The 16397-nt window shown below is 34.6% G+C and overlaps 1 protein-coding gene across 1 annotated transcript; it reads right to left on the bottom strand.

Moving 5' to 3' along the window:
• Positions 1-4830: 4830 nt before the first annotated feature.
• Positions 4831-14396, bottom strand: LOC145587386 (protein argonaute 16-like). Its single transcript, XM_081644121.1, has 23 exons — positions 14139-14396; positions 12752-13025; positions 12461-12666; positions 12169-12363; positions 11864-12000; positions 11675-11772; positions 11494-11591; positions 11242-11410; positions 10978-11094; positions 10794-10901; positions 10632-10694; positions 10408-10521; positions 10155-10320; positions 9936-10048; positions 9722-9856; positions 9397-9527; positions 9178-9243; positions 8723-8786; positions 6474-6585; positions 6288-6361; positions 5584-5678; positions 5465-5496; positions 4831-5338 (listed from the first exon to the last, which is right to left on the bottom strand). Exons 2-23 carry the CDS (start codon positions 13022-13024, stop codon positions 5163-5165), a joined length of 2742 nt encoding a protein of 913 aa, XP_081500247.1. The 5' UTR covers position 13025; positions 14139-14396; the 3' UTR covers positions 4831-5162.
• Between the last annotated feature and the right edge of the window lie 2001 nt (positions 14397-16397).

Here is a 16397-nt window from a genome sequence, read left to right as displayed (position 1 = left end):
AGCTAGGGACAAGGGAGACATTTGTCTTCCCACTTAAAAAAAAATAGTAATAGACATGATTAGTATGATGAATAAGAGAAGTCGGTGGCTCAGTGGTCAAAGGGTTTATAAGTGTTGTTTAACATCGTGAAGTCACATTTTTTTTCAAAAATTTAATTATTGATCGCTTTTAAAAATAATGAATAATTAAAGATGCTTTGTGATTTAAATTGATAGTTTATTCAATTTTTTTTAATGGTATGACGGAGTATTTTAGATTTACACTGGTCGAGATCTATCAGCAGCGAATTCCCCATACAGATAGAAGTGCAAATCAAAAAGATACTCCGAAGGCTTCGAGATCGAGGTCTCATTAGCCGAAGAAGACCCTGGCCAATCCACATGGCCAAAGTTTTCTCCAACAAAAAGCTAAGCGTTTTGAATTGTAAACTTATTATTAGTATTAAACAAACATACAACTTATGTTTCAAGTAATTTTGTTAAAGCATAGAGCAACATCGTTAGTCCGTCCACCGGCTGAAAATCTTAGCTTTGTCACTGCTAACAAGCAATTATTGTACGGAATATAAAACTATGTTTAATCTAATGTATAAAGCAAAAACTCAAGCCTATGATGATGTGAATAGTGTAAAATTTAAAATAAAGAGTGTGGTATGAGAGAATGTGATGCGAATCAAAAGCGTCAAGTTTGGAATTTAATTGTTTTATTTTAATTTTTGCTCGAGTCGTCCATTAATTGTGAGATTGAGTTTCGTCAATCCAAAAGTTACGCATGGTTAATGGGATTAGTGTTTATTTTCATAATTAGTTTAAGGAAAATCTAAATATTATCTTTTAATAAGATATAATTAAGGTTTTCACTTTCCTAGGGTTTATTTTTATCTTTTAGAGTTCTAGTTAACATGGGATGTATGTCCTATAAATATGCTTTTGATTTTCATAAATAAACTTTGAGTGTTATGATTATTTAAATTGATTAAATCATTGATTTAATTGTGAGCTTGCGATTGCTTTAGTTTTTGCGATTAAACTAACAATTTTGATCTAGATTTCAAAATTGAACCCTCAAGTCTTGCGATTTATTTGAGTCTATCCCAAACCCTATAATCCACCACGATAATCCACATCAAATTGGTTGCAAGAGCCATAGGTTTTGAAGAATTTTTCAATTCATCATGATCTTGGAAGTGCTTTATTTTTGTCTGTTTTGGTTAGTTTAAAAGGTCGATTTCCGGTGGCTATATCTCCTTCGTTACAAAGTCTTTTCCGACGATTCTTTTTTTGAATCTGGATATTTTTTTGTCTAATTTTCACCTGAAAAATCTCAGAATTTATTTAGGTGCATAATTATTAAACTGGGCGTGTTATTCATAAAGACTCTGTTTTGCGTCAGCTTGGAGCGACTGAATGTTTTTAGCTACTGCGAGCAGCCTGCTTAGAATTTTTCAAAGATTATTTTTGCAGTAGTTTACTAACATATTGAATTTTATTTTTTCAAAATTTCGAGGCCTGTTTCATTGTAACGAGTCCTGTACAGCACTACACATTTGCTGCCCTGTTCTGACTTGATACAACCATGGTAAACCAAAACGAGTTTGCGGCACTACTTGATGAATTTAAGAAACTCAATGCTCGTATGGACAAAACTGAAGAACGCCTCCAACACCGAGATGAGGAGACCAACGCATTGAAATCCCATACGGAGTTCATCCATAAATTACAACATGACATGAAGAACCGAAGCGATGGTGATTCTCTCTTCTCTTCACGCAGCATACCCAAGAAGGAAGACAAAATTAAACTCCATGATCTCCCCGAATTTGATGGAGACCTTGATGCCGATGTTTATTTGGATTGGGAACGTAGAGTTTATCGCATTTTCGATCATAAAAACCTTGATGGGTAAGCGGTTTTCATACGCAGTCTTAAAGTTAACAAAGCATGTTTCTCTATTTTATGATAATATGCAATCTCGGCGTGTCAGGGATGGAAAATCCAAGATTAATTCTTGGACTGAGTTAAAACAGAAATTTCGTAAGAAGTTTGTCCCTCGTACTCATAAACAAGACCTCTATCATCGATTTAACTCCTTGCAACAAACAACATGAGTGTAGCAGAGTATATTAAAGAGTTTGAGAGGTATCATTAGCGTGCAATTGCAAAGACGAGGATGAGAAAAAGATGTCGAAATTTGTCATGGGTTTATATCAACCTATTGCTAATCAAATTGAATTGCAGCAATACTATAGCTTTGAAGAAGTATGTCATCTCGCTTGCAAGGTTGAAAAACAGCAGCAAGATAGCAAGACCAAGCAAACCTGCAACTACTTTTCGCCAAAACCAGGGCCTCACACCATCAAAAGTGACATTATTTCGTCCACAAGTGATAACAATGCTTCTGGCAGTTTGGCTAAGGGCAATAGCTCGTCAAAAGTACAGCCTTTAACTCCTCAACAAGCGCAATTTAAGGACAAAACATGCTTCAAGTGTTTAGGTACGGGCCATATTAAGTCACAATGTCCTAATCGTAACATGATGGCTTTCGAGGATCATATGGCTCTGATGTTACATTATAAGGACGAGAGAGAGGAAGAACAAGCTTTAGGTTTGAGAGTACAAGAAGACATGTCACAGTAGAAGAGGAAATTGAACCCGAACTTGATTATAACACATTGTTGCTTCGAATGGTTTTACATATAAAACCTACTCTTGAAGAGCATGAAGAACAAAGGCGTAATTTGTTTCATTCTAGGTGTTTGGTTAAAGATCGAAGCTGCTCTTTGATAATTGATGGGGGTTCTAGCACTAATGTAGCGTCTCAAAAGATGGTTGACACCCTTCAATTGGAAACCAAACCTCACCCTAAACCTTACAAGATTTCATGGCTCTCAGATGCTGGGAACTTATGGGTAAAAGATCAAGTTTTGGTTTCATTTTCTATGGGAAATTACAAGTGTAATGCATGGTGTGATGTGCTTCCTATGACTGCTTGTTCTCTGTTGCTTGGTAGACCGTGGCAATGGGATAATGATGCAATTCATTTATGCAAGGAGAATGTCTACACAATAGCTCATAATGGAAAGAGGGTGAAATTAAAACCCTTACCGCCCATATTAGCTCCACAACCAAGTCTAGAAGAGCAAGAAAATACAACACCAAACATCAATGATATCACTTATTTAGGTGTTTATCAAGAAAAGAAGATGAATAAGAAGGGTAGGAAGGTACAAGAATCTGAGTCTTCATTGGCAATCATACAACAACCTCCATTTGACATAGGAGATTATGTTTGGTTATCCTTGAATGCTCAAAAGTTACACCCCAAGCTACAAGGGAGGCAAAACGGCATTGAAGAAGGTCCTTTCAAGGTTGTTCATTGAGAGAATTACGATACTTTCCAATTTCTACTTGGTCAAGGTGTTTGTGCTTCATTCAAAGTTGAGGATCTCATACCGTGTTTTGGCAACACTTGAGACAAGTGTTTTTCTAAGGAGGGGAGAATGATGCGAATCAAAAGCGTCAAGTTTGGAATTTAATTATTTTATTTTAATTTTTGCTCGAGTCGTCCATTAATCGTGAGATTGAGTTTCGTCAATCCAAAAGTTACGCATGGTTAATGGGATTAGTGTTTATTTTCATAATTAGTTTAAGGAAAATCTAAATATTATCTTTTAATAAGATACAATTAAGGTTTTCACTTTCCTAGGGTTTATTTTTATCTTTTAGAGTTCTAGTTAACATGGGATGTATGTCCTATAAATATGCTTTTGATTTTCATAAATAAACTTAGAGTGTTATGATTATTTAAATTGATTAAATCATTGATTTAATTGTGAGCTTGCGATTGCTTTAGTTTTTGCGATTAAACTAACAATTTTGATCTACATTTCAAAATTGAACCCTCAAGTTTTGCGATTGATTTGAGTCTATCCCAAACCCTATAATCCACCACGATAATCCACATCGGAATGGATTTTTAATAGTAGTGTGTGGACACAGTTGTTGGTTGTTTGAACATGTTTATCGAATATTAATGGTTAAACATTTTTTTTGTACATCATAAAAAAACAAATGATGCAAACAATAATGAATAGAGGGAGTATAAGTATTTACAACAAAATTATTTTGTATTGGTGTACTAATGCTTAACAATTCTTATTATTATTTCTAATTCTACCTTCTTATTAGATTTTAATTTCAAATTTCTGATGGTAAGTTACATTTCACACAAAGTAACTTCCTATTTATTGTCAAAAATTACAATGCCCTTTGTTTAGAGAACCTTCCTATTTATGAACATTTTAGGAATTTGGTAAATTTGTTTAGTTGACATAAGAATCTATGCAGTTCATGTGAATTGTGAATGACTAAAAGTAGGCTTAATGTCCCCTGGTATGTGGGAACTCAATATTCTTAGAAAGTTGCAATTCCATGTCAACTAAACAAGGTATAAAACATTTCCTAATTCCTAGGAATATCCAAAGAAGTGCCACTCTTGGTCACGTCAAGATGAACTTCAAGCCCCCGAATTAATCCGTGAAGTGGAGCCTCCAACATCCAGGTTAGAGCCTAAAAAAAAAGGGTTAGTAATTAGGGTTGAGAGTGTTAAAAATAGATCTCTTTGGGGAAGAGAACTGGCTAGTATACTTCTGCTTCCAAGAGGTAATTATAGTAGTCTCATAGGCTTGTTAATGTTTTTAGGCCTTAATAGTGTAATAGAACTTTTAGTTACATCGGACCAAAACCGATAGTACATCTTGACCCCCAAACAGGAATTAGACGAAAAAGATAATACATGAGCTAAGAGTAGGAAGAATTGAACAAGAGGGGGGAGAACAAAGTGCAATTTTTGTTTTTCCTAGTTTCGGCAACTCATGAAGATAACACAAGCACCAGTTTGAAATAGTTTTTAAAGGCAAAACTTTCTACCCACATCAATGTATCAGAAAATTTCCTAATAACTTGAACCGTTTCAAAGCAAAAAACTCCCTAACCCATCTGTACACAGCCAAAGTTTTAACCTGCAAGATTTACACGACGTCACCAGCATGTTAGACCCTCCTCAATCAGATCAGAATGTCACAGAATCCCTATGCATGGGCATATATACACAAATGGATATACACATGTCTGCCTCATATACTAAGGAAGAACATGACCAATTAGCAGAAAAACATGGTATCCTTGACGTTATCATGTAATCTGGGCAGCTCTGGGACAGGGATACTTCCTGTGGATGTGAAGCCATTGTTCTCAGTACTGTTCTCAGGAAGCTCATCACACCTGACAATCTGTCCTACTTGTCGGGCGGCATGATGGGCATAAGAGATAGGTGCCACTGAAAAAAATAAAAAATAGAATTAAAAAAGGATGAAATAAAAAGCTAGCATAGTTGGGAAATAGGCCATGATTTCAGATCTGCAGAAGAGAAAGCTGAACACACACACACACAACATTGACTCACCTACTGAGGTAGCATGAGAGCTCCTTTGATACCTGAATGAGGACAAAATTTCAGTATATATGAAGCCAACTGATGTATAAAGTTTATTATTATTAGGAAAATCAGTATTAGTAACTCACACATAGGATAAAGAGTGAATGAAATTTTGAAGCTCATCTGGCGAGAAGCCGATCTCATCAAGCAATACATGATAGTGAACAGGCCGCAACGTACCCTTCATGGAAAACAAGGAGGAAACATCATTCAATTTACCATATAAAAAAGTAGAAGAAAACAAAGTGACAGAAACCTACCAAGTACCAAAACACACACTTGACCAGTTAACAAAGTGGCACACAGAATTTGTTATCTGTGTGTGCACATATTAGACACTGTGAACGTGTTACCTTGGAATCCCTAACAAAAGCCAAATCCAAACCAAAAAATTCCCTTTAAAAATGAATTTACACTTAAAATTTCCCAAAATGATCATTAAGAATCCTTTATAGTTGTAAATATAATTGTTTACATTTTTATGTAGAGCTGCTTCTCCTTGAAAAAATGGGGAAGTAACATACAAGAATTTTGTATGTTATGCACAAATTACTAAATTATTTATTTTTGTCATTGTTGATGGCAATAATGGAACTGGAGTTTTTTTTTTTTTTTTTTTTTTTTTCAAAAAAGAAAAACCTTGCCTAAGCCTGATGTATCCACAAAACAAGGGAACACAAGGAGAAAGAATCCACCAAAAAAAAACACTGAATCACTGATGTATGTTAGGTTGATGGGAATGGCACCCCCATGGAATAACATGAGAGGAAAAGGAAAGCTAAGAGCTTACAATCATCCCCCCATGAGCACACATGTAGAAATCATACTTCCTTGGATGCACAACTTCAGTGTCCACAACTGTCCCTGCGGAGGGAGAGCAGTAATAGAAAAATGTGACGATATTAGCACAGTATAACAAATCCATCACAGTTGCATAAGGCATATTTAAAGAACAAAATGTCAAAACACATCAGACCAGGTGGAACATTGCCAGAAGCCCCCACTTCGAATAGTCGGGTACGGTGTCTCTTTTGTGCAACAATTACTGTGAATTTTGGAATTTCTGCCTCTCCAAGACCCAGGTAAGCCTGAAGTGAAAAAAAATAAAATAAAATAAAACCATTAATTACTGAGGTACCGGTAATTAAAAGCTATCAACAATCACTTTCGTCCTTGAGAGAACGACATGCTCTTATCTTGTGTAATGGAGCCAACAATCTCAAAAAGCCAGAAATAAGAATTAAATGTGAAGAATTTTTTTGTTAATGATCTAAAAACTTTTGAGCAATAGGGTAAGGGCCATTAGGTTGGAATGCAAATTGGATTTTAGATTGAGGAAAAGAAACAAGCATAGGGGTTTGCTTGTTTTTCCAGTTGGCACAGAGGTGACTCAAAGGGCTAGATTTCAGCTGATTTCAATGGCAGATTGCCGGACTGGCAGACTGTCAGCAGTAGGAAAGAACCTAGAGGATGAAGAAACAGCTATCAAAGGAGAAAGAAGGTAACCAGCTAGAGTTTCTTTTCCAATTTTGACATTATTGATTTCCTTTATCTATGCAAATGATAGCAATCTGGGATATGTGATGTGATGGCATTATAGTGGTGAACTTCAACTATACTTTTACAGTTTTACTATTTAACGAAAGTTGATTTTACCTTTTTTTTTTTTAGTTTTTTTTTTAATCTCTCTCGCACTATAGACATCACAGTTTCATGTAAATGTTTAAATTTAGAGCATCACTAGATCAAACAAAATAAAATAACATTATAATTTAGAAGTACAGCTTCAGCAACACTCTTGATCCTCATGAATAAGGTTCATTGCCAACACAGGCCCAAGTTTATAGAGTGCTTTTTCAACCATTTACTCTTTAACTTTGCGTTTTTCTTAAAGCATATGTGAAACAGTTATTCTGATCATACAGCTACCACTATTTTACATGAGCTGGAAGCAACAAGTTCAATGGCCAGCGGGAATTTGTAATGTCTCAGACCAATTGAGAGGGAGTGATAAGATTTAGTAAATTGGAAACCATCTATTCTGTGGGGTCAAAATTAAATGCTGTGATTCTGACAGCAGTTCAAGGATCCAGATACCTTTCAGAAACAAATCTGTTAAGAGTAAATTAATTAAGATTCAAATTAAGTCTAAGTTGCCATCAGCAGCAGTTACAGCTACAAAGGTAAGAATTGATCTGATAGCATCTAGAAAGTTGGAACATTTGGAAGATTAAAATGTAGGCTCACCACATGATGAGCCTCAGTCAACAGCTTTTCCTAAGTTCCTAGGTCAGTCCAGATGCATTGATCCTAGTTGTGTGAGTCAACTGGTGCAGGTGTTTGTACTCCAAGTATTTGGCATAAACAATACTCCGTATTATTTAATCACTACCCAAAAAATTGCCTCTGATGTATCTGACAACTCGCAAGGCAGAGAACAAATGAAATCATATAAATATTACAGATTTCTCTTCCCATATCAGACATTGATTTAAATAATATTCAGTAATCCCAAACACCCTACTCCCCAAAACAAATAGAAAACTTGTGCACCATTGCTCCACTCAATTGCCTTGAGCATCAAGATTGCAATCACCTTCAATCATTTGACGAAGTCTGAACTTGGAACAGCAAAAAAGTTTAATTTCATATTGTCAGAGGTAACCGACTAATTAAGATTCTAATAAAGCTGGAAACCCTTGGTAGTACTCTTAAATGTTTATATGCCTCTAATCACAATGGTTCAAGTGAAATGAACTTTAGTGACCCCTAACAAATGCATATAGAGCAGTATATTACAATCTTCTTTTCAGACTCTGTAGAAGATGATGTGCGTGAAGATGAATCCACTCGACGACACTTTATCAGCTTCTAGCTTGTCATGCATGTCAGCAACATTCATTTCTAAGATATTATACATTATACATGCATATGTGCGTGAAGATAAATCCACTCGACACTTCGAAATATGTCAGCAACATTCATTTCTAAGATATTATACATGTTATCCCGTCTGTCTCTAGTGACGTCTGCCCGTCTCTACTGTGATTAAGAGTAGTAATAAAATTATAATGGGAGAAAATTTAAGTGGATAGAGAAAAAAAAAATAGCATAAATGAAATTCAGGGTCAGAGGGTACAATCATTTCTTAAAATTGCCTCGTCAAATTAAAAGTCGTGCAACCTATAAAAACAAAACAACACATTTACTGCAAAGTTAAGGAACCTGTTTTATCTGCTCCAGCTCAATGTCAAGGACTTGACTGAATTGCGAATCACTTACTCCATCCCTACAAAGTTAATAAACAACCATGCAATCATTAAAAACAGTAACAGTTAATGGTCTTCAATGGAATTAATAGCACATTCTGATATATTGCCAGATAGAAAAAGCCTGTGGGAGACAAAAATTTGCAGAAAGGTGCACGAGGCAGAGAAGCACCTAACTAAAATTTCAGATCTACAAAGGAATTTTTTGTTTTTTTCAAACAGTTAAAATTTTACAAGACCGAAGCAGATATATGAGGTGTATCATGTTTTTGTTAATTTGATCAGAAGTAAGGGAGCAGATAATTACTTTGGATGTCCCAAGTAAACATATTTAAGACCAGATCCTTTCTCAAGGGTAAATAAAGGAGCAACAGGGGAATTAAGGAATTATTACATCAACATTACCACTACCTGAAAACTATGATCTGTTTAGGTTTTCGGCCCTCACTTGTGACAAAGAAGTCCTTTAAAAGCTCCCTGAAATACAATGGGTAAGATCTTCAGCAATGCAACATAAACATCATCAGAAACTGATATTATTGAATTATTCTTCTAATAATGTCCCAAAGAACCAAAATTCCTCACAAAACACAGCTAGATAGAAATGACACTAAATCGTGACAATGTTACCTCATGATACCAGTATCCTCTCCACCATCTTGTGGTTTGAACAGTGTATCGATTATCTCAGTTCTTGGAGATTGAGCTCTTACAGCTGCTCTATATCTTGATATAAGGGGCCAAGATACAGAACCAACAACCTATCATATGTCAAAAGGAGTGCAAAAAGGATTAAAATCTTTAGCATGATTAACGTCTACCAGAAACTTTTTAATGTTTGACATGATAGAGCATGATACAAAACAAATTTGATATACAGAAACAGATATGGATACAGAGAAAGAATAACACTGGAATGCTCATATAATTTAATTCTTAGCCAATAGTTACATACCGCGGCAATTGAAGGATCTGAACTGCCTGGCGAACCATGGGAGACATCCATACCCACGATCATAGTTGGAATATCCTTCACATGGGGAACATAACAGGGCTCTTCTATTGCCAATAGAGAATTCATACCTCCCAGCTAGAAATTGACATGCAAGGAAAATGAGACTTATACATATGCAAACGAATCTTAGCCCATTATTTCATGACAGACTCACCTTAGCATTGATTTTTATAAGTACATTTGTGAGATACCGTTCAGTTATTTTCATAGGGCAAACACATTGTGTTACAAGCCCAAAGTTACTCAAACTTCTCAGTTTCCAGGGTCCTACATTACACAGAAAGTGTCAAGGGATTTACAAGCCAGGTCATGCATGAAGTAAAATGGTATAAAAGAAATATTCAGAAGAATCTAACCAAAAGCAACACCATACCGTATAAATTAGAAATTTTACGATCTGGCAATACACACAGAATGAATTCTGGTTGATCTGGGAGCTTATCCTGTAATTTCTCAAACATTGCATCAACTCTTGCCAAAGGACTGGCTTTCTTCATCTGCTGATTCTCTTCAACCAACGCATATGGTCTTTCAATATCCTGACATGTTTGTAAAATCAGGGCAGAGAGAGCAAACTACCAGATATTCGAAACCAGAAGTTTAATAACATTATGATATTAACCTACCATGCCCTTTCTCCGTCCACAATTGATGAGTTCTCGAGAAAGAAAGCTTGTATCACAATTAGAAGAAAAGTTTACAATAGCCCAGCACTTAATATTAACAGGATCCAGAAATTGCTGCAAAATGGCCAACAACCATATTAGCTATTGACCTTCTACAAGAAGAGATAATCTAAAATAGCATTAAGAAAAACTACAAGAATAAGCATCATCAATAAAGGCCCTACTTTATTCTTAAAGTTCCATCGGCCATCTTCAGGCATGCAATCTTGACCTCTGCCGACCTTTAGCTACACAGTATGCAGAAACATAATGATAAATCTGCCTCCAGTGATATTTAGAGAGTCCAAAGTCTACAAGCCTGTAGTAAGGAATCATGAACCAAATACCTTAGGTGGTTCAAGGACACGGCCAGCAATTTGCATAAACTGCTTCTCAATCGAAATACCACAAGCAACCAGCAATGGATCATTTTCATACTGGTTGTTCTTCACAGCCTGCTAGTCTATGTGACAATCAGATAAAAACTAGAAAAATATGGATGCTACCTCGGTCAAGCTAGATGAAACTTACATCTGTCAGAGATTTCATTCGGTCATGGGGCTTTATTTTGGTTTTTTCCAATAAAGTTATACGCTGAGTTGGAGACAACAATTTTTGATAGCGTTGAAGAGAGATCAGTGAACAGACCTGGAAAATTTAAAAGAAAACACAATAAAATTAATAAGATGATCAATTAAGTTGTTCATTTTGAACATAGAATTTACATAGGCAAGAAAATAAAAATCAAAGAAAGAAACAAGTGACTGTTTGAGAAAAAAAAACAGTTTAACGCACCTCAATTGGTAGATAGATTGGTTTATCTGGCTTGCCAACATCAAGGCAAGGCATGTATTTTGAAAAAGTTAGCACCACACCACAATGATTCCGGAAATATTCAAACACAGTCATATCCTGGAATTGATCTTCATCGGATCCACTATCCTTTTTTGCTTTATGTTGAAAACTTACCAAAAGATAAAGGAAATTTAGAGGTCAAAATTCAGGAAATATACATAGGAGGATGACAACCATCAAATATGGGTGTACCTTAGTTTGTAGCATGGCTTATCACTCAACCCTATAATTTTGTAAATCTTGTTGGTATGACTTGTCTTGATTCTCAAATTTTTCAACATTCTTTTGGCCTGCAAAGATCCATAGCATCAAAACACAAAAACTACAAAATAAAAAACAACACAATGAATCAGAGAATGAAATGCAGTGTTACCTTTGCCCAGTCAATGTAGCGAGGCTCTAGCACATTTTGGTTAGTTAATAGAAAATCAAGAATAGGTCCAGGTTTCAGAATTAATGTCATAGCAACATCTGCATACAAATTATTTTTCTGTCTGTTACAAACACACAAGCACAATAGCTGAAACATAAGAAATAAGAGCAACATACAGAATTTTAGTACCTAAATTCAGTGACAATCCTGCACTTGTCATGTGAAAACTAGAATCAAACCCACGCCAACCAATTAAACCTCCATCAATCTCAAAGAAGTTCCTGGAGTCATCATGGAAAAACGACTGTCTAACCAAAAGGCAACCCCTGCAAATAATGGCCAAAGAAAAATAAAACTGTAACTAACTGAACAATGACAAAAAAATAAAATAAAAATAAAATAAAAAAAATAAAAAATGAGAGAAAGACAGAAAGTAGGAACACACACACATACATACATAGAGAGAGAGAGAGAGAGAGAGAGAGAGACTGTACTTATTGATAGCCCGTTGCCTCAGTATGGTATTGATCACCCTTAATGCATCCTCAGTTTCACACAGATTATGCTCTTCATTATTAACAGCAACTGGTTGCACACAAATTTCACGACAATAGTTGAGCTCCACTTTAAAAAGCTTTGGTGCCAAAGAATGTTTAGATTTCTTTGTAGGTTCACTGGGGTTATCAGCACTACAAATAAGCATACATTAGTGTTAGCCCTGTTAGGGAAATTTCTCCAAGCCATATTTCAGACTTTCAGAGTGACAGAAAAGAAACAAGTGGTTACCTCAGTCCAATCGACTCTTCATACATCAAAGTAAAGTCATAGGTTTTCTGAGGTAGAGGACCAACAGTATACAAATTCTCCTTTCCATCAAATGCAAATTTTTTGGCATCTAGTTTAGATGAGTGTTTCTGGAATAGCTTATCGATAATTTTTACGCAAATCAACTTGCTTTCAATTGGTTTACAGTCTTCAGAAGTTATCTTAACCTGCAAAGGCAGCACAAGACTGTAAAATTTCCAATGCACATTTAAAGTCCATGATGGCACAGTAGAGTCCAAGCAACATATTTACCGAATACTGATAAAATGCCACATCTGGAGATTCAACAGAAACTTTCAAATGATTCACAAGCAGGGATATGTGACAGCCAGCACTCCCAAAACCTGGTCTGCGCATAATCTGGTGCTTTGGAGAGTCCATCTCTGTCTCCGTCTCTATCTCTGTTTCCGTCTCTATCTTTGTCTCCATCTCCATCCCCATCCCATCAAAGCTTGCAAAGGGTGGCAGATCTGAAGGAGGTGAAAGTTGCAAATGATCTGACTCTAAATTCTGTCCTTCAATCATGCTAGTAAAATCATCGCATCTTTCAGTACCAAACACCAACTATAAAGAGGATTAAGAATATAGACCAATAAAATCAAGTATACTGAGCTCATTTAAAAAAATGGCATTATCAGATTCAGAGACTGCTAAGATTTTGAAAACTTTTTTTTCTTCAAATTTGTTGAATGCATCTAAAATTAAAGATGGACAAAGTCTTATTATGAACAGCACGTAAACATCCTCATATATTACGCCTATCAAACTATCTTGACATTCCTACCAAACTATAGTCTTGTTATTGGGTAACAGTAAGAAAAGATATCAAATTGAACAGTGTGCTCAACATTCCAACAAAACTAAAGTCCGAAAAAATAAAACTTTCCAACATCATAGGGCTAATACAACGGAGAAACTAAGGTTAACTACTTAACTTGAGGTAAAGCATAAAATCATAAATCATCATTGTCACTAAAGCTATTAAGATAAATAAATTATAGCTTCCAGGTTTACGAGTTTACCGGGCTATCAAAATGATATCCCTCTTCCCTATTCCTAAAGTAAAGTATCGTGCATTTAGCACCTTGTTCGTACTTCCAACATTGCAAAACCCTTTCAATTTCCATTTGCATTGTGCTCAATACAAGAAATTCATATATACTTCATATACATTTGATGTTTTCAGTCTTTCAACCCTTTGTTCATACGAAAATGAACCCGCTAAAACGAATACGAAATAAATCAAAATAATGAATTTACCAACTGGCACACTTAACATACACAATGGAGCTCTAAACCATAGAGAAAATTATACATTTGATACTTCAACCCTTTGAACTAAATTCATACAGAAATGAACCCCCTAAAACGAATGCGAAATAAATCAAACAACATTTAAACAATTGTCACACTTAACATACCAAAAAAAATAGAATTCAAAACCATAGACAAATTAACAAAATATTATTACTTCTACATTTATAGCAGGGATTCATGCATGTGAAAATTTAAGCAAATGAGGGTTCAACTAAACCCCCAATTTTGAAATTTTTTTGGGTTAAAAACCCTAGTTCAAAGATTGGACACCATAGATAGAAAACAGGAAAGATTAGAAGCAAAAATTAAGACGGAAATTCACCTGAGAAGAGCAAGAACAAGCAATTTCTGGGAAAAAGTTGGAATGAATTTGATCGAAAATTGAAATGGATGAAAGTGAAGAGTAATGTAGGACTGTACTAGTAGGTTTTAATGCATGGGTTGTATATTCCTACTCCCAAAGTAATAGCACAAAGAAAAAATGTAGAGATTGAAGACAGCCTAAATTACTCTGCACACTTTGATTGGGGAAAGAGAGAGGGGGAAGGAGAGAAAAGAGAGAACATTGGAAAAACGTTTGAAATGGAATATGGTTTAGCTTAGGGCTTGATTGGCGTCGTTTTTTTTGTTTTTAGGCTGTTGGCAATTAGCTTATTTGATCAAAATTGGCTTATTGACAATTAAAAAAATTAATTTAAGGTATTTGGTGGAAGGTTATTTAAAGAGTTTATTTCACTAAGGTCTATTTGGTAATTAGCTGGTAGCTGATTGTATTAGCTGGTTTGACTAGCTGATTATGATTAGTTGATTGTGTAAAAATGTTTGGAAAATAGCTGTTAATTGTTAGTTGTTTTAGTGTATTTAAGAGATAAAAGCCTAATTGTACAATAAGCTAATTTTAAAAAGCTCTTATAATGAGCTTTTTCTAAAACAGCTTTTTGAGCCCAAAAAGCTTTTTTAATAAGCTGTTTACCAAACACCCAAATTAGCTTTTTTAATTGGTCAAACATCTAATTGGACAAAATAAGCTAAAAACTCTTTAAAAAGCTCTTTACCAAACACACCCTAAACAAGCTTTCAATTAGCTTATTCAATTCTTACGGTGAAATGACACTTATACCTCCATTTAATTTAAAATCATATATAAACTACCTACTCCAGAATTAGCTAATTGGTCATTTCACATAATCAATTAGCTTTAAACAATTAGGTATTACCAAATACTTTTATACAATCAACTAATAAAATAAGTTAGTCAAATCAGTTAATTCAATTAGCAAGTTAAAATCAACTAACACAATCAGATTCAACTTTCAGCTTTCACCTTTTAGCTATATTTAAGGTTTTCAAGGGGGAGGGAGGAGGGACTGTCAGACTTTTTCGGTGAATTCTATGGGTTTTCGAGGGGGTGGAGAGGGTGGTCAACACCTGGAGAGGGCGGTCAATGACCTATTTCCGACAGTGGGTGTCTTTTTACATCATTTTTAGTTTGGGAGTTTTTTTTAGCATTTTTAGTGGTTGGTTTTTCAGTGGTTGGTTTTTGACAAAATTTCCTACTTCCTCCATCCCTCAATGATAGTCCCTTATGAGCAATTTTCACGGGAATTAATAAATATAAATAAGAAGTAATAAAAGTATATTGAAAAGAAAAATTTGCATTGGATATGCAAAAAGGTAGAGAGAGAAAGTAATAAAAATAAATGAAAAGGCAAAATTTACATGGGAATGTTAAATTTGCACAAATATTGTAGTAAATTGGAGGAAATTTTAGTTAAAAAATAATATTAATGGTACTTGAAAAAAGCAAATAGGACTATCATTTTGGAATTTAAAATTGGTCATAAGGGACTATCAATAAGGGACGAAGGGAGTAATTTGTATTTCATGGGAATTTATTTCCTTCATGCAATTCTTATGAAATGGTATTAAGTTGTTTGGTTCTCATTAAGGAATTTAAAATTCATGAGAATTTTGAGTGACCAAAGGGGAGGTATGTAATTGACTTCCCATGTTTTATGGAAAGTCAAAATTCCCATCAATTTTTAATTCCTCCATCTTCACTTTTTATTGTTAACCAAACAACTACCCTATATTTGCAAATTCCATGAATTTTCATTTCCCACATTTTTGAAGGTTAACCAAACAATACCTTATTATATCTACATTTTATCTCTAGAAAGACATATGTTAATCAAGCAATAATATATTATGACAAGTGACAAAAGTAAGCGTAAGCCTATTTATGTATTTTAATTTTACCAAAATAATATGTTCGTGTGGCATATATTTAGCCTTTTGGTATAAAATAAAAATTTTAAGGTTAAGCTAAATCAAGTAAAAAAAAAAAGTCAAATTACGTCAAGTAAAAAAGAATGAAAGAAGTATGAACAAACATAAGTTATAACAGTAAAATCATCACATGTTGAATTAAGATGCAAACAAAACATAGGTTATATTAGTAAAATCATCATATATTCCCTCCATTGTTAAGATTAAGCCTTTTGAAGTATGACATCATATTGAGTGTGAATAAAAATTTATTGAAAACAAAATACAAAAGAGAAAGAGAGAGTTTTTAAAT

The sequence above is a fragment of the Chenopodium album genome, chromosome 17 (assembly GCF_948465745.1).
Source record: "Chenopodium album chromosome 17, dcCheAlbu1.1, whole genome shotgun sequence".
Taxonomy (NCBI): Eukaryota; Viridiplantae; Streptophyta; class Magnoliopsida; order Caryophyllales; family Amaranthaceae; genus Chenopodium; species Chenopodium album.
Note: the sequence above shows the minus strand (reverse complement) of the source record. Positions and strands in the feature narration are given on the sequence as shown.